General features: G+C 38.3%; 1 protein-coding gene across 3 annotated transcripts in view; it reads left to right on the forward strand.

Moving 5' to 3' along the window:
- MTMR2 (myotubularin related protein 2) overlaps positions 1-13,240 on the forward strand; it is a 113,450-nt gene extending 100,210 nt beyond the window's left edge. For all 3 annotated transcript variants that reach the window (XM_052652419.1, XM_052652420.1, XM_052652418.1), the window contains 5 exons: positions 2,900-3,106; positions 6,182-6,274; positions 9,115-9,228; positions 11,046-11,222; positions 11,917-13,240. In XM_052652419.1, coding sequence (XP_052508379.1) covers positions 2,900-3,106; positions 6,182-6,274; positions 9,115-9,228; positions 11,046-11,222; positions 11,917-12,078 — 753 coding nt within the window. In that variant the 3' untranslated portion in view covers positions 12,079-13,240. The remainder of the gene's footprint in view (positions 1-2,899; positions 3,107-6,181; positions 6,275-9,114; positions 9,229-11,045; positions 11,223-11,916) is intronic.
- The last annotated feature ends 5,392 nt before the right edge of the window (positions 13,241-18,632 follow it).

An 18,632-nucleotide genomic window follows, 5' to 3' on the forward strand; every position in this document is an offset into this window, starting at 1 on the left:
CTTTAAACTGTTAGGGACTATCACACGACGACTTTCTCTGCCCTCTTGTGTTGTTGGCTCTTACAATTGAAATCAAGATGAAAGTACCTTTTTAAACAGTGAAAATTGATAACTACTTTGATAATTAGAACTACTTTTAAGTTTTGGCGCTTGAATGAATTAGGTTTCTGTATTACGCATTTGGCTCTGTTGTACTTTTTTCCCCCTCTCTTTCCTGTCCTATCTGAATCTGCCCATCCTTCAGTTCCCGGGTCACTTCTTTGATACAGTCTTCTCAGATGGAATTCATTTCCATTTTCTCTGAGCTTTTCATTTTACTTTTCTTTCCAGCTAATCAGATGCTCCCATGTACTTGATTTAATTACTTTTATGTCTCAATTAATGTGGATTGCTGATTCATGGAGAGTAGGACAGGATAAATCATATTTCTTCTTTGTCCCCACAGGAGCCAGGGTAGCACTATATGATGTAAATAAATCACCCAGTAAATAATTGTTGCATAGCTTTTGAAAACCACTCTGGTCAGGCACATGAGGTGAAGTAGTTAAATGAAGGAGACTGTATGAACCTCAGCTTGCCTAAACATAACGTTTGAAGCACCAAACATTATTTCAGTTAATATAGTTATAAATATTTTCAGATAGGTCTGAATTTCAGTAACATAGCTTACCAAAATATAGATCTCTCTATATTATATATAGATCTCTATATAATATATAAGCACATATATTAATATTAGGAAATAAATGGAAATAGGATTTTTCCTGTTAAAGAGTAGATTATACTCACGTTAAGAGCTCTAAAATTAAGAAAAATTTGAAGGCTAAATTGACTTCTTGAGAATTATAAACTATTTGGATTATTGTTTCTCTTCTAGAAACATAGAAGCTTGAATGTAGCAAAGTACATGAACATTCTTCTGTTAGCATGGTCATGGGGACCATCTATTACATTGTATGATGTGTAAATAGAAAACCATAAGGCTTGATTTGGAACTGACATTCACTGCAGCATTCTGTAAATTACAGATCATTTTTTAGTAGGTACAACATTGTCTCCAAAAAGCTGGCTATAACAGAAACACATTTCCTTGGAAGAGGCACAGTTGTGCCTGGACCGCCTTCCCCCCCTTCAGTCCTTCACACCTGCAAGGCTTACCCGCTCACTTTCTTTAGATCTCTGCTCAGACATCAACTTCTCAAAGAAGCCTTTCCTGACCAATCCACACACAGTGACAGTTCTGCCTTAGAACTACTTTTAAGTTTTGGTGCTTGAATGAATTAGGTTTCTGTATTATGCATTTGGTTCTGTTGTACCTTTTTACCTAGTCCTGCATGGTACTTTTTCACTTGTTGCCATCTGACACACTGTTTCTTTCTTTCTTTGCATCTGGCCGGCCTCACCTAAGTACAATATAAACTTCATTAGGCCAGCACTTTGTTCTGTTTGCTGCTCTATAGTTCCAGCACCGTGAGCAGTGCCTACCACATGTTAGGGGACTCCATAAATGTTTATCTTCTAAGTGAATGAATGGATGAAGATGACCACTTTGGAGAACTCTTCCTTGTTGTCTTAGCTTTCCAACTGTTCTAACCCTTTAGGTCAGTGACGTGTAATTTTGCATATATATTTGACTTATGTGCCCTGTGTGTGCTCATTCCCTCAGTCATGTCCGAGTCTGTGATCCCACGGACTGCAGCTGACCAGGCTCCTCTGTCCATGGGATTTCCCAGACAGGAATACTGGAGTGGGTTACCATTTCCTTCTCCAAAGGATCTTCCTGACCTAGAGATCAGACCTGCGTCTCTGGTCTCCTGCATTGGCAGGTGGATTCTTTACCACTGCGCCACCTGGGAAGCCCCATATTTGAATTACAGGTGGAAGTTATTTAAAAGAGTGAGTTTGGATTAATGGAGACCAGGCTTTTTTTTTTTAAATGCTCACAGATAACTCTGATGCATAGACAAGATTGAGATTGCTTTGGAGTATCCCACTTCCAAAATATGCCTACGATTATGATTAAAAGGAGATCATCATGAGATTCTCCAAGCCTAGTATAGCATATCTTTTCTTTCACTCTTATCTATGTTTGTGTAATCATGCTGTTCTTAAAGTATGATTGGGCCATTGCAGAGAAGAGGGGGGCTCTATTGTTCAGTTTAAAGGATATTACACTGTGTGTTTCTCTTTAGGTTACATCTAATTCTGTCTAGTTTTAACTCAAGATCAACTTCAGAGAAGGTAAATTATTTTGCAGAGGGAGCCTTCATATTTAACAAAATACCTGAAGTTATTTTAGATACCAGTTAAATTGACATGATAATATATTGGTCCAATGAGAATTGTTCATTCATACCAATATGTAAAAGTCAGCTTTCTCTAAAATTTAATGCTTTGCTTGCTGTGTGGTATACAAACAGTACAATAAATGCTATAAAACTGTAGAATATTTTATAATATCCAACCTTACTGCTTTCGTATTTATTCTGATTTGGTTAAGTATCACTGTTTTAAGTAACAGGTAAGAATTCAATTGGTATATTATTTTTACTTAAATGGATGATGTTGGAATATTTGAAGAATGTTAGAAATAGATCTCTTTGGAACTTAATCCTTCTTTCTTATTAGTCATACTCTTGATTTGTTTAGAACCCGAAGGTACCTTTTGTTTCGATATTTCATTGTGTGGATTAATAGGAGTCTGCATTTTTGAGACTTTTCAGTTTTAAAAGCAAAGCATCAGTATCTTCCACCATTCACAAAAATTCCTTTTAGGAAAGGACTGATGTTCTTTTCTCCACCTGTTTTTGAGATAGTTATCTCTGAACAAAACTATTATAAATTTTGAGGAATATAGCCTTTAATTAAAAAAAATTCATTTAAAAAATCCTTTTCTCAGCTTATTCTTGCAGGGGCTCTCAGGATTGCTGACAGAGTGGAGTCAGGAAAGACGTCTGTGGTGGTGCACTGCAGCGATGGCTGGGACCGCACGGCCCAGCTGACCTCCCTGGCCATGCTCATGCTGGACGGATACTACCGCACCATCCGAGGGTTTGAAGTCCTTGTGGAAAAAGAGTGGCTGAGCTTTGGACATCGATTTCAGCTTGTGAGTGAAGAACCTTGACTCAGGGTATCACATGTCCATCTCACACAAGGCGTGTGAAGATCATGTCTTTTATTCACTTGATATTCACATAAGACTGACCCTTTGTTCTAATGGGGTAAACTGCTCAACAGAAACTTGTCAGATTATTTAGAGGATCCTGGAGATGAGAGGTAAGATTCTCAGAGGCCTTGAAGCCCCTGAGAGTGTGATTTTGGGCAGCATTTTCCTAGGTTAGCTGAAGGACTTTCTGAAATATGTTTGCCCAGATGCTGTCTCTAATGTTAGCTGTTAGTATCCACGAGCAGTGTTTATTTAAAAAAACCTTGCAAGAAATGGACATTTAAAGCTAGTCTGCTGCTTTAAACTTGAACTGTTAAATAAAATGGCATATCCATTCAGATGGCTTATATTTTTCAACTCTCTATAAAATGTACTTATTATGATAAGACCGTTAAAAGAGTGACGTTTCAGTCATCCAGTGCCGCACATGTTCATATAAGTGTCACCAAAATCATAAGCATTTCAGACTGTTTGAAGCCGCAGTGGATTCCTAAATTGCTGACTCTGACTACCTACTCCATTCCCCCTCCTGATTGTTATCTGAAAGCAGGATTTGACAAAGCACATCTGATTCAGAGGGTATGTGCACATGTTTAATATAGGGTAATAATTCTCAAACTTTTTGATTTTTGGACCTCTTTCCATTTTTAACAATTATTGATGACCCCAAAGAACTTTGTTTATATCAGTATTTTCCATATTAGAAATTAAAATTTTTAAATGTATGTATTGTTTAAGGAAATAATCTATTTTCTTAGTCCTTCTCAGTTTTGACAGCTGGAAGTCCAAGCTCAGAGTGCCAGCATGTAGGGTTCTGGTGAAGGCCCTCTTCCAGATTGCAGACTGCCAACCTTTCACTGTTACCTTTAATGGTGAAAGAGGGTTAGGGAGCTCTTTGGGGCCTGTCCGTTTTGATAAGAGCACTAGTCTCATTCATGAGGTTTCCACCCTCATGACCTTGGTAGCTCCTAAAACTATCAAATTGGGCATTCGATTTTCAACATGTGAATTTTGGGGGACACAAACATTCAACCCACAGTCCTGTTATATATTAGCATGAATAACATTTTAAAGAAAAGTAACTAGCATAATAGGTTAGGCAAGCATGAAGTTTTATGAGAAGAGTGGCATTATTCTACATTTTTTACAAGTTTCTTTAATATCTGGCTTCATAGAAGATGAGTTTCTTCTCTACTTCTGCATTCAGTTAGTTGCAATATGTTCTGTTGATTGAAGATATGAGGAAAATTTGACCATATGCAGATATATAGGTTGAAAAAAAGGGTATTTTAATTTTCTCCAGGGAATTGTGGATAGTTTTCTTTGCTACTGTGCCATAATTTGACAAATGGTAGTTTCTTAGTGGTTATTTGTAATGTGGAATCTAAAACTAGCTCGATGGGTTTTTTGGTGTTTGTTCTATTAAATTCCTTTGGTACGTCTTGCACTTTGAATAAGTAGACCTTTTACCTGTGCATGATTTTGTAATATCATGTGTTGGTAATTGGGAAAATACTGGCTTACTGATTTATACAGCTCCAGTCTTAATGCATTTCATTATATATAATAAAATCACAGATATTAATACTACTACTAATTTTATCAGAAAAATCTTTTAAGTATTATCAAACTCATTGTGGCAGGTAAAATTTTCCCTCAAATTTAACTTTCATTCAATAGCTTGAATTTCATCACTGGTAACAAATACTGTCCATTGTCTTCCTTGAAGTGAGTGACACATTCAGTTTTGTATATTTTCAAAAAAGATATCTACAAGATATTAAGATCTTAATAACCATAATTCATATATCAACTGTTCTTTCAAGTTAAAATGATGGTCCATGAAAAAGCTGTTTCCTACATTCTATTTAAGCCTGCAACAGAAGCATGTGATGTGTATTTCCCATTTTGTTACATAGGATACTTAAAAAATTATACTCCAATGTGGAGATTTATTAAAGTTAATAATAATTTTTACTGCTTCATCAAGGACATTGGCTTAAGAGAGATTAGCTTTTTTCTTTGATTTAACTGCAAGTGTTTGGCAGGGCAAACATAATAATTATAGTATAGCTAGATTCCAGTGCCTTGTTTCCTGATTTCTTCCTAAGGTACCAAAAGTTTTCTTCCTTCATCCCCTTTACACCATTCTGGAGGAGCGCATGGCAACCCACTCCAGTATTCTTGCCTGGAGAATCCCCATAGATATAGGAGCCTAGTGGGCTGTAGTCCATGGGGTTGCAAAGAGTCGGACACAACTGAGCAACTAAGCACGGCTCAGTGCAAATGTCAACCCACTGAAAAAGGTGGAGCATGTCTTAGTAATATTATGAAAACAGTTTTGAACGCGCAGATCTCTCCCACTGCTGGAAGTCTGGATCACTCTTAGAATCACTGCCTTGGGGTATAGGGTAGGTGTTTATCTCAGTCATCTGGAGCAGAGGTCCTCAGAGGAGAAAAAAGATAAGAAAGTAGGTGAGTGCAGATGCTTGAGGGGAGATGCCAAGCATTTTTTTAAAGTTTTCCGAGGTTTGTGCTGATGTGATTCTTTCTGAAAGACCGCCTGGAGCTCCAGTGCAGTAGGTCCCCCTCATGCCCTGGCCAAGGTGTTAAAGAAGATCTGTGCTTCCTGGGGCTAGTGTGCAGGGAACTGTTAATGTTCAGGGCATAGTAAATCTTCGGGACAAAAATCTGGGCTCTGAGGTCTGACTGTTCCTGTCTCCCATTGTCAGCTTTTTAGGATCTAAGCTTCATTTGTTAAACAGACTTGTAATTCCTGTTACAAGTGTCTCCTGCCAGGAAATAATTGGACAGGTTGCAGATTGAAACGCTAATAGACATTTCTCCTTGGTGGAATTTAGTGATTTTTGTTTTTTCTTGCAGTGCTCTTTTAAAAAGATTTTCTGAATTTATGAAATATTGAGAAAATGTTACTTTTCTTGAAAAATAAAATTACTTTCATCAAAAGGTAAAAATTCCTACAAAGCTCATATAATATTTCACTCTTTGCTTCAGAGAGTTGGCCATGGAGATAAGAACCATGCAGATGCAGACAGATCACCTGTCTTTCTTCAGTTTATTGACTGTGTCTGGCAGATGACAAGACAGGTAATTTATCTGGGGTATCCATTCTTAGAGCTCTCTTTTAAGCTATCCAGTCAGAGTTGGGTTTAGTCACTGACTGTCTTACATTTCATGTAAAGTGGAAGTTCTTATAAGTTTCCTAGATACTAGAAGTATTTTTATCACATTAAATTATTTTATTTAATATTTTAAATTTATGTTAGATAATGATAATATAGTCACTCAAAAATTCATTTATACATTGCTAAAGGAGGTAAAGAAATGAAATAGGCAAGGTAACTCAAAATGAAATCCTATTTTAGGCAGTTTTGATGAAAAAATGTGTTTAGATGGAAATCATGGCAACATATATATAAAATAGATTCAGTTTTTTTGTTTTTAGGTATGGAGCAAGAGATATGTGCTTTAGAGCTATCAACATTCTAGCAAATGATTTGAAATATTACTGTGAATAGGTTTAGTGCTTTGGAAAGATACAAGAGGAGATTGAAAAATACCTGATTTATTATGGGATAACTTTACTAATGAGGTAAAGAGTTCATGTCTTAAAAATGTTTAACTCATGATAAATGATCTGAAAACCCAAAAGTTAGGTACAGCTCAGTGGTATATCAGATATTTATCCAGGAGTTCTATTAGACCTCAAACCACTGGGAGCCTGGTTGGTTTTTTGTTGGACTGCCATGGGAATGTGCAGTAGGGCACTTGCTGGCTCTGCTTGGCATTAGCATTCTGTTTCAGCTTCAATGAGAATATTCTTTACTTCATTAAGAGAAAAACGAAATAAGACTTTTTTTTTTTTTTTTTTTTTAAATCTTTTGGCTGTACCTCTGTATTGGCAGTGTGGAGTCTTACCCACTGGACTGCCAGGGAAGTCTGGACCCACTTTAAACTATTACCATATTCTATTTTAAGATAGTATTTGACAGTGTTGGGAATAATCAAATATGCCTTATCAGGGGACTACAAAAGGTGTCGCTGATGGTTAAGTGTACTGCTCTCCAGGGAGAGTGTCTTGAAAGGAGCAACTCTTGCTTCTGGTATATTTGTTAAAAAAACAAAATAGACCACATTTACTGATTGCATAGGAGAATACATGACAAATATACTTCTTTCTTAGTAATTGTGTTAACTTTTTGTATGCCATACATCTAAAAGCAGTTTAACTCTTGATTTTGAGCTTAAGTTGCTAAGTAATATTAAATCTTATTTCACTGAAGAACTTAAAATACACTATATATGTATAAATAAAAAATATATATATATTTCATTATATAAGTGTATATAATAAATATACTTTATTATACATGTCTGCTTACATTTTTCTTTGGTATTTTCCTCCTCACCATGTGAAATAGTAATAATATTTGTTGGCAGTCACCAGTTTTATAAATAATTGAATGTTTATGCAGAGACTTAAATAGCAAATTTATCAAAAGGACCAATTGTGTTACAATTAGCCAGATTCTATGTCTCCTCCTGCCCTCATCATCATCTCTCACTGCTGGGATCAGGAAGCAGGATGAAGGGGCCCTTTAGATTTTAAACATAGAAGGAGAACAAAATATTCCTTCTTTGCTCAGGATTTTAAAAACAATAGCAGGGACAATGTTCTATTTAAATAATGCTATTTTAGTAGTGTTTGTGAGGAAATTCCACTAATTAAGCAGTTTTCTCATAACTGAGCTAATAGTTTTGCCAAGAAGATAAAAGGCTAATCATAGGCTTAACTCCTTCGAATTGCTATGTAATGATGTAGGGTGCATTCATGGTTGGCTAATAAATAAGCTGTTTAAGAGTAACAGTACAGGAGATGGGATTTATTCTGTAAATGAATGGATGGAATTTGACAAAGTTTTTTATGATTAATTGGCTTTATGTTGGCATGTGCTTTATCACCTGCTTCATTTGCTTCAGAACCACAAAAATTATTATTCAAGAGTAAATTGTTTAAGAAGATAAATTTGCCTTGTTATCCTACTAATGAATTTAGGAAATTTGAAGACAAAGTTGTTTTCACTCTTGTCCCTTCTATGTGCAGTTTATGCTGCTTTCATCCACTATTGGGTAGGGATCATTGTAAGAAAAACTTGGCACCAGTATTTATTTACTAAACCCACAATCCAAATATTCATGGAATTCCTTTTCACAGTCCTATAAATGGTACAGTCTTACATAGAAGCTTTCAAATAATTCTTGAAACAGTAAATGGTTAGGATGGATTATACTAAATCCCTTACCTTCCTGGGATCTGTAATTGGTCCTTGATAAATTACCCCCAAATTATGTTGTGTAAGACATCCAGTCAAACACCTGTCCTAGTTAAAGAGTGAATTTCCTCTTTTAAGAAAGGCTGCCAAAGTACTGGATTATAAGATATCATGGTTTGAGTGCATGTTCCTTGAAAAGATGAGTAAGGTTGGCTTTTAAATGAGCTGCACATCTCCTTTTCTCGAGACATTGATATTTTTTGTGTAATTCCTAAAAACTATGCCGTTGAAAATTTAAAGAAAAATCTTACTATGTTGCTTATGGTCATTCTTGGCAGAGAAAGACAAGTCACATCAGCCTCAAGTTGAGAGTTAACTGATAAATGGACAGAAGAACAGCAAGATCAGAGCATTCAGATTCTTACTGTACAAGAAAAGGAGATATTAGGAGAAATTATCTCAGCAAAGTGATATTTTTTGAACAGAAAACCAAGAAAATATTAATAATACCATAATAGCTTAGAAATATATAGTTTTTGAATACTGTTTAGCCTAATTTTAAGCAGTTTTACAAAGCACCCACCAATGTACAGGGATGAACATGCTTGGGAAGCTGTCCTAATTATTTCGTGTGTTTTGATGTTTGATTTGCAGTTTCCTACAGCATTTGAATTCAATGAATATTTTCTCATTACCATTTTGGACCACCTATATAGCTGTTTATTCGGAACATTCCTCTGTAACAGTGAACAGCAGAGAGGCAAAGAGGTAACACACGATCCCTGCCCATCCCGCCTCTGTCTGTATATACACACTTTCTCTGCTGAGTGCAGCCTGGGATGGCTTTCAGCTGAACAGTTGTTCTTTTGCATGATGCCTTTGGCCATGTGTTCTTTTATATACTGTAATATGCTCACTTCTTTCCACACGTCTGAGCTTGATCTGTCTTAAAGTACCTCTGTCATGAGGATGGGTAGGAGGCAGCATCTGCTGAAGGGAACTGAAGTATGCGGTGTCTTAGGAGCACTCGTGTACCTGTTACCACACTCCCTGCAGGATGGAAGTCCATCAAAAGCAGGTGCAGCAAGATATAATTAGCAAAAAATACACATTTGAATGAATGCACAGCTCAATTCCCAGATACATTCTCATACATATGAACCAGTTTAGTTTTTTTTAATTGTAAAATAATAGCATAAAACATTCAAACACTGAGAAGATATTAAGGAGAAAGTTAAATTTCTTACCCCACTTGCCTAGAGATAGCACTTTTCCGTGGTTAATATTATTTATAAGAAATGTATAATGATTATGTTTCAAGTTTTACTTCTGTGTTCCTCAGAACACATCTGCCTTATGTATGAAGTTCTAAATTATCTTGATTAGTGTCTCCCTCTGCTTCAATTTCCATTCTAAAAAATGTGACTCTCAAACAGTTTCTTCATGCTTTTCTGTAAAGCCTAGTGGCAAAGAATGCTTGCTCTGGAGCCAGGCTGCCTGGGTTCAAATCTAAGATCTTTCACTTACTGTGTGAAGTTGAGCAAGTTAATTTCAGCTTCTGTAAAGTAGGGATAATAGTACTTAACTTACATACTTAATAGTGCTTACTATTGTGAGGATTAAATGAAATAAACCATACAAAACACTGTGATAATGGCCATGTAGTAAGTGCCTCCTAGACTAGAAATTCCTTGAAGGTAGATGTTAAATTTTTAAAATCACCCTTACATCTTCAGTAAATATTTCTATGCACACAAGCCAATCAAGAATTTTTTGAATGTTGGATGATCAGTGGATAACTTTCAAAGAGACTTTCAGTTTTTGAGAGTCTCAAGTAGGATTTACTATATCTTAAAAAAAAACGTTTTAAAAACTGAGCTATAATTTGCATTCCATAACATTCACTTTCAAAGCATATAATTTAGTAATTTTCAGCATATCTAGAGTTGTATAGTCATCACCACCATTAATTTCAGAACACTGGAAAGAAATCCCATGCCTATTAGTAGTTACTACCTACCCATTCCCGTCTCCTCTCAGACCCTAGCAGACACTGTAATCTCTGTTGGTTTGCCTCTTCCGGACATTTCATATAAATGGAATCACTTGGGGTGTGGCCTTTGTGTCTGGCTTCTTTCAATTAGCATAATGTTTTCAAGGTTCAATTTGTAGCACGTACCATTACTTCAGTTCCTTTTTATTACGGAATGGTATTCCGCTGTATCATTATGTTACATTTCATCCATCTGTCGGATGGTGGACTTGGGTTGTGTCTACTCTTCGGTCATTGTGACCGATGGCTACTTTCACCGTTGTGCACAAGGTTGCTTGTGCATGTGTTTTCACTTGTCTTGGATGTATATAAGAGTGGAATTGCTGGCATGGGAACTCTTGTTTGCCTTTTTGGGGAACTGCACTGTTTTTCCACTCCTCTAATTTTAATCGAAGTGGTGCTATTGCCAAAGTATCTGAGTTCTGTCCCTCTAAAGCAGTTTAAATGATCACAAATGCCTTTTGACAAATTTCATCTAACGTACAATTAGCTTGTGTAGTGGAAAACCTTAACCTATTTTTCCTTCTTATAGAATCTTCCCAGGAGGACCGTGTCGCTGTGGTCTTACATAAATAGCCAGCTGGAGGACTTCACTAATCCCCTCTACGGGAGCTATTCCAATCATGTCCTTTACCCAGTAGCCAGCATGCGCCACCTAGAGCTCTGGGTGGGATATTACGTAAGGTGGAACCCCCGGATGAAGCCCCAGGTATATGCCCTGCAATATCCAGTGAGAGGTTTTATCCAGGCAGTTGTATGAATTATTTTGTCCCCTTTAAAGTGGCTAGAAAAGTCATCTGTGCATATTTAAAATTTCCATTTTTTCCTGTTAACAGTCACGTGGGACAGTAGAGGCAGCACTGTGGTGGGGATGCGTAGTGCCCTGGCTCTTGTCGTGACTGGCGTTTTGGCCTTGCACAGATCACTTCTGCTCGTTCTCATCTTCTGTCCTCCGTTAGATGAGGGTGCTGGGCTGGATAACTTCTAGAGGTTGGGGAAAATGGCTTTAGGGGAGTTAAAAGCCATTTTTTAAAATGTTACAGAATATTTGCTGCCTAGAACTGTTTAAAGGACTGAAAGTCTGCAACTAAATGACAGGAAATCTTTAAGTATTGGCTTTTAGATTATGTTGTTACTTAATTATTTGTTGTATTTGGCCAAGCACCAGTTTCAGGGTGTTCTGTGGAAACACCTGGGGAGACCAAGGAGGTCAGTGAAAGAGCCGCGGGTCAGTGGAGTTGTTGAAGTTAATTTTCACTGCTGTTCGGGAAAGGTGGGCATGGTCCCATAGCTGAAAGCACACACTGAACATTTAGGGAAGAAGCTAAATACCAGAATGATTTGACTTCGGGTTTGTTCTGGATTGCTTAGTTAAGTAACTTTATGGTGTATTGTTCTCGTAGGAGCCCATTCACAACAGATATAAAGAGCTTCTCGCTAAACGGGCAGAGCTTCAGAAGAAAGTAGAGGAGCTACAGAGAGAGATTTCCAACCGATCAACCTCATCGTCAGAAAGAGCCGGCTCCCCGGCACAGTGCGTCACGCCTGTGCAGACGGTCGTGTGAGAGCGCCGCCTGATGGGGCGCGGTCGCCGTGAACTCTGATGACAGTGGCAGCTTCATGAGGAGGAGGGCTTCTGAACATAGAACTCGTCTGTGAGAGAACTTCAGTCACTTTATTTATTTCAGATCTCTCTAGGATGAGTTCAGAACTGTAGGAGTGCAGGTGGTTTAAGGGAAATAACCTCACATGTAATTACATGATTACAACACTAATCTTCTAAGTCGCCCAAAGAATATTAAAATGTTTGAATCCTGGCTCCACAGTGGGAACAAGTTTCTGATTTTCAAATACTGTCTCAGAAGTTTTGGTATTTGCTAAAATCAAAACACCACTTGAGAACAACACTTCTTGGCAGAAGAGCGCTCATTGCACAGAAGGTGGAGCATCAGTCTTCCAGCCAATCCTGACATTCCATGGACTGGGACATACTGGGCCCTGTGTAGATAAATCAAGATGGGTTGATGCTCCTTTCTCAACTTCATGGGTTTGTCTTTTTTGTAGTAATTTAACTTTTACCATTCAAAACCCATGTTCTTCATATGTAATCGGGTCTATGATATTGAGGATATTATGATGTAGTAGTAGTTGAAAATTATTGCCGTCATTATTTATGTGCTTAATTTAAGATATATTAGGTAGCTATTCCAAAACGATGCCTTACAGATGTGCTTGGGAGGAGACTGCAAGGGAGAGAGTGGCAGCTGTCCAGGATTTCAGAGAGTTCCACATCCTTCAGATCAGTTATTGGAAACATCATGAAACGTATTTTAAAAACTCATTATCTGCCCTACTGTATCTTATTTACTTTTTGTATGTCTCTGAAGACAGAAGTAAATTGGTGAGTTTTGAGGCTCTATTTAAAAGTTTAGTAGGATTGACGTTTTTATGAAGTCTGCATAAAGAGCATATGATGAGAAGTACTGTGCTCAAATTTTACATGAAATATTCTACTTTTCTTTGCAAATTCTGTAATTCCACCAAATGATTAAGTCTACCAAAGAACTTATTGCATGTAAAGATGTATTACAGTCTCCATGCCAGTAAAGGGAATCCTGCCTCACTTTTTGCCTGCTACAGGAAGAGTCTAGCGCTGGTATAAACACTCGACTCCCTGGTGTCTGTTTTAATCTGTATAAGAGCCATATGTTATGTACTGTAACACAGAGGAGCTTCTTGTCCCTTGGGTCTTTAATTAAAAGAAAATTTCAACTGACTTTTAAACTTTGTCCTTGTTCTAAGTTGTCTTAAGTTGCATTTGCAGAAATGTTATTTGAATTGTCCACTGCAGGGGGCATAGGTTCCATCCCTGATCAGGGAACTAAGATCCTACATGCTGCAGCCAAAAAAAAGGTATGTACAATTTGAACTGATAAATAATAATCAAAAATAGCATTTTTTTACTCATTAACTCAGTAGGCTGAACCTATGCCCTTCTCTTGATTTTGCAGTGAGTAAGTATAATTTCTGTTATTAATATATCCAGTATTAGCAATGAAGGACAGAAATGATATGGACCTAACAGAAGCAGAAAATTTTAAAAACAGATAGCGAAAATACACAGAAAACTATACAAAAAAGGTCTTAATGATTGGGATAACCACAATGTTGTCATCACTCAACTAGAGCCAGACACCCTGGAGTGCAAAGTCAAGTGGGCCTTAGGAAGCATTACTACAAACAAAGATAGTGGAGGAGAGGGAATTCTAGTTGAGCTCTTTAAAATCCTAAAAGATGATGCTGTGAAAGTTCTGCACTCAATCTATGAGCAAATCTGGAAAATTCAGCAGTGGCCACAGGACTGGAAAAGGTCAGTTTTCATTCCATCCCAAAGAAGGGCAGTGCCAAAGAATGTTCAGACTACTGCCCAAGTGCACTCATTTCACAGGCTAGTGAGGTAATGCTCAAAGTTCTTTAAGATAGGCTTCAATAGTACGTGACCCGAGAACTCCAGATGTACAAGCTGGATTTAGAAAAGGCAGAGGAACCAGGGATTAAATTGCCAACATCCGTTGGATCATAGATAACAAATTCCAAAAAAAAATCTGCTTTATTGACTACAGTAAAGCCTTTGACTGGGTGGATGACAACAAACTGGAAAATTCTTCAAGAGATGGGCATACCAGACCACCTTACCTGCCTCCTGAGAAACCTGTATGCTGGTCAAGAAGCAACAGTTATAACTGGACATGGAATAACACACTGGTTCCAAATTAGGAAAGGAGTATGTCAAGGCTGTGTATTGTCACCCTGCTTATTTAACTCACATGTAGAGTACATCATGTGAAATGCCAGGCTGGATGAAGCTCAAGTTCTATCAAGATTTCTGGGAGAAATATCAATAACCTCAGATGTGCAGATGACACCACCCTAATGGCAGAAAGTGAGGAGGAACTAAAGAGCCTCTTGATGAAAGTGAAAGAGGAGAGTGAAAAAGCTGGCTTAAAACTCAACATTCAGAAAACTAAGATCATGGCATCTGGTCCCATCACTTCATGGCAAATAGACGTACAAACAGTGACAGACTTATTTTCTTGGGCTCCAGAATCACTGTAGATAGTGACTGCAGCCATGAAATTAAAAGATGCTTGCTCCTTGTAAGAAAAGGCTATGGCAAACCTAGACAGCATACTAAAAAGCAGAGACATCACTTTTCCAATGAAGGTCTGTATAGTCAGAGCTAAGGTTTTTCCAGTAGTTATGTGTGGATTTGAGAGTTGAACCATAAAGGCTGAGCACCAAAGAACTGATGCTTTTGAACTATGGTGCTGGAGAAGACTTGAGAGTCCCATGGACTGCAGGGAGATCAAACCAGTCAATCCTAAAGGATATCAACCCTGGATATTCATTGGAAGGACTGATGCTAAAGCTGAAGCTCCAATACATTGGCCACCTGATACAAAGAACTGACTCATTGGAAAAGACCCTGATGCTGGGAAAGATTGAAGGGGGTGACGGAGGATGAGATGATTGGATGGCATCACTGACTCAGTGGACATGAGTTTGAGGAAACTCCAGGAGATGGTAAAGGACAGGGAGGCCTGGCGTGCTGCAGTCCGTAGGGTTGCAAAGAGTCGGACACGACTGAGCAACTGAACAACAACAGTATTAGCAAAAGTGGTACCGTAATGGTTTGGTCATTGCCTGAAATTTGTTATAAGAAAATTTATAACAGTATTTACATGGCCAGTCCATCAATATTAAAGCTACGTTTTCTTTTCTAAATTTGTTCTCTATCCATTTTGCGATTTTTTTCACTTACTTTGTGCGGGAGTCTCCAAAATGGAGTGCCTTCAAGATAACCCTGTAGTGAAGGCGTCAGCATCACGATGGCACAAGTGCTTCCTTCTCTCTCCCTTTTACTTGTAGCGAATCAGACATGCATAACTGGACAGAAGTGCCTCTGCACAGCACACCAGGACACCTGAGATTTCTCCGTCTGCGTATCTGAAACTGGGTGGATGAACCCCCAGAGGAGGCCTGGGAGCCGGAGGTTTGTGGCGACACTGGCTGCAGCAGGAGCGCCGACCTGCCCAGCAGAGGAGGGGGAACATGAAAGGGGCGAGTACGGTCTGCCCAGCTCTGAGGCTGCAGTCGGACGGTCCCACTGCTCTACAGCAACACCCTGGGTTTCTGAGGAGAATCTCCATGACAGACCAGTAGTTAGTAAAGAGATTGAATCAGTAATCAAAAAATCAAAAATGCCACAACACAGAAAGCTGCAGAGCCAGATGGCTTCCGTGGTGAATTCTAGCAGTCATAATAAAGAATCAACACAGTCTTCCTCTAAACACTTGCAAATACTGAGGAGGAGGGAACAACTGCAAACTCATCTACAAAGCCAGCAGTACATTGATACCAAAACCAGATGATGATACAGGAAAACGAGACTCATATCTCTGCTAAATATAGATACAGAAATTCTGAACCAAACATTAGCAAACCAAATTCAAGAACACATAAAAAGGATTATATACCATGACCAAGTGGGACTGATCCCTAGTATGTAAGGATGGTTTAACATATGCAAATCAATAAATGTAATATGTCAATAAAGTGAAAGAAAAGCTACATGACCATTTCAGTAGATGCAAAAAAAAAATAAACATCTTTCATGACAAAATACAACATCCTTTCATGATAAGAACCTTTAACAGATTGGGTATAAAAAAGAACATACCTCAGTAAAGGCTGTATGCTCCAAACCAATAGCTATCAATGGAGAAATGCTGAAGGTTTTCCCTCTAAGATCAAGAAGAAGACAGTGAGGCCTACTCTCACCACTCTTGTTCATTACAGTATTGGAATTCCTAGTTAGAGCAGCTAGGCAAGACAGAGAAAAGGCATGCAAATCAGGAAGGAAAGCATAAACTTCTCTATTTGCTGATGATTTGATTTTATATGGGTATAATCGTGTCAACCAAAAAACTATTGGAACTAATCAACAATTTCAATAAAGTTATGCAGAAGTCAGTTGTATTCCTTTACAATAATGATGAAGTACCTGAAAACTATCCCACTCAAAATAGCATTAAAAGCAATAAACTATTGAGGAAAAGTTTAACTTAGGAAGTGAAAGATCTGTACAATGAAGACTACAAGGAAGACTGTTGAAGGAAATCAAAGAGGACACAAATGGAAACACATCCTATGCCCATAGAGTGGAAGAATTAAAATTGTCAAGATGACTGTTACTGCTCAAAGCTATCTATAGATTGAATGCAGTTCCCATGAAAATACCAAAGGCATTCTTTATAGACACAGAAGAAACAATCCAAAAATTTTTGTGGAACCACAAAACAAAACCCCAAATAGCCAAAACAATCCTGGGTAAAAAGAACTAAGCTGTGGGAATCATGCTTTCAGATTTCAAACTATACTATTAATACAAAACCACAGTAATAAAAACAGTATGTTACTGGCACAAGAAATAGACACACTGACCACTGGAATAGAGAGACCAGAATTAAATCCCACTGAGAGAAAAGTGAAAGTGTTGGTAGCTTAGTCGTGTCCAACTCTGTGACCCCATGGGCTGTCGCCTGCCAGGCTCGTGTCCATGGAACTCTCCAGGCAATGTTATTGGAGTAGGTTGCCATTCCCTTCCCCAGGGATCTTCCTGACCCAGAGATCGAACTCTGGTCTCCTGCATTGCAGGCAGATTCTTTACCATCTGAGTCACCAGGGAGGCCCACTGGTCAACGAACATTTGATGAGGGATCCAGGAACACCCAATGGGGAAAGGAAGTCTCTTCAATAAAGTTCTGGGATACTGGAGAAACACATGCAGAACAAACCAGATTGGATGCCTGTACTGTGCTTAGTCGTGTCTGACTTTTTGCCACCCTATGGACTGTAGCCCACCAGGCTCTGCTGTCTATGGGGATTCTCCAGGCAAGAATACTGCAGTGGATTGCCATGCCCTCCTCCTGGGGCTCTTCCCAACCCAGGGATCGAAGCCAGGTCTCCTGCATGGCAGGAAGATTCTTTACCGTCTGAGCCACTAGGGAAGCCCAAGAATACTGAAGTGGATAACCTATCTGTTCTCCAAGGGAACTTTCTGACCCAGGGATCAAACCAGGGTCTCCTGCATTGCAGGTGGATTCGTTACCAGCTGCACTAGCAGGGAATCCCAAATCGGATGCCTATCTAACACCATTCACAAAACTTAAATAGTGGTAAGTGTTGTGAATAAAACAGCCTAATGTGATATTAATAAGGCAATGAGGGGCAATTTTTGAAATGTAATCAAAGGCCTGCTTTGAATATATTAACATAAATCATGCATTAAAATAAAACTTGAAATAAAAATAAAAACTTGAAATGGATCAAAGCCTTAAACATAAGACCTGATGCCATAAAACTTCTAGAAGGGAAGAATATACTCAATATTGGTCTTGGCAATGATTTTTTGGGACATGATGCCAAAAGCACAAAAAATAGAAGCAGAAAACGGAGGAGACTACATCAAACTCAGAAGCTTCTGCACAGCAAAAAGAGACAAAGGATGAAAAAATAGCCTAGTGAAAGGAAGAAAATTTTTATACACCACATAGAATAAGTCCCCACTATAACAAACCTTCAAGCTGGGAACTCTCAAAGATGCAAACAGGCCTTCACAGGTCCAATCACAGAAGTTCATGTGTCTGGCATACATAATCACGTGCCTGCATCCTCTACAAGTGGTGGTGCGTTACATGTACATGGTGGTGTCCATTACCATACAGTGTACAGTGCTTTAGTTCAAGCCCAGGATGTACAGAAGCAAGCAGAAAAGCAGTGGTGTATAACCAACTGTGTAAGTTGGGTACCTAGGCTAACTTTGTTGTACTTACAAATTGGACTTACGAATGTGTTCTTGGAATGGAACTGGATCATACTAGGGGATGATCTGTATTAAATAAGAGGTTAATATCCAAAATATATTTAAACAAAAATACAACTTGGTAACAATGAAAAAAATCCAAATGAAAAATGGACAAAACTAAACGGACGTTTTTCCAAAGAGGACATCAGAGTGGTCCATGGGTACATGAAAAGATGTTCAGCATGCCTAATC

Source organism: Budorcas taxicolor, chromosome 15 (genome assembly GCF_023091745.1).
Source record: "Budorcas taxicolor isolate Tak-1 chromosome 15, Takin1.1, whole genome shotgun sequence".
Lineage (NCBI taxonomy): Eukaryota > Metazoa > Chordata > Mammalia > Artiodactyla > Bovidae > Budorcas > Budorcas taxicolor.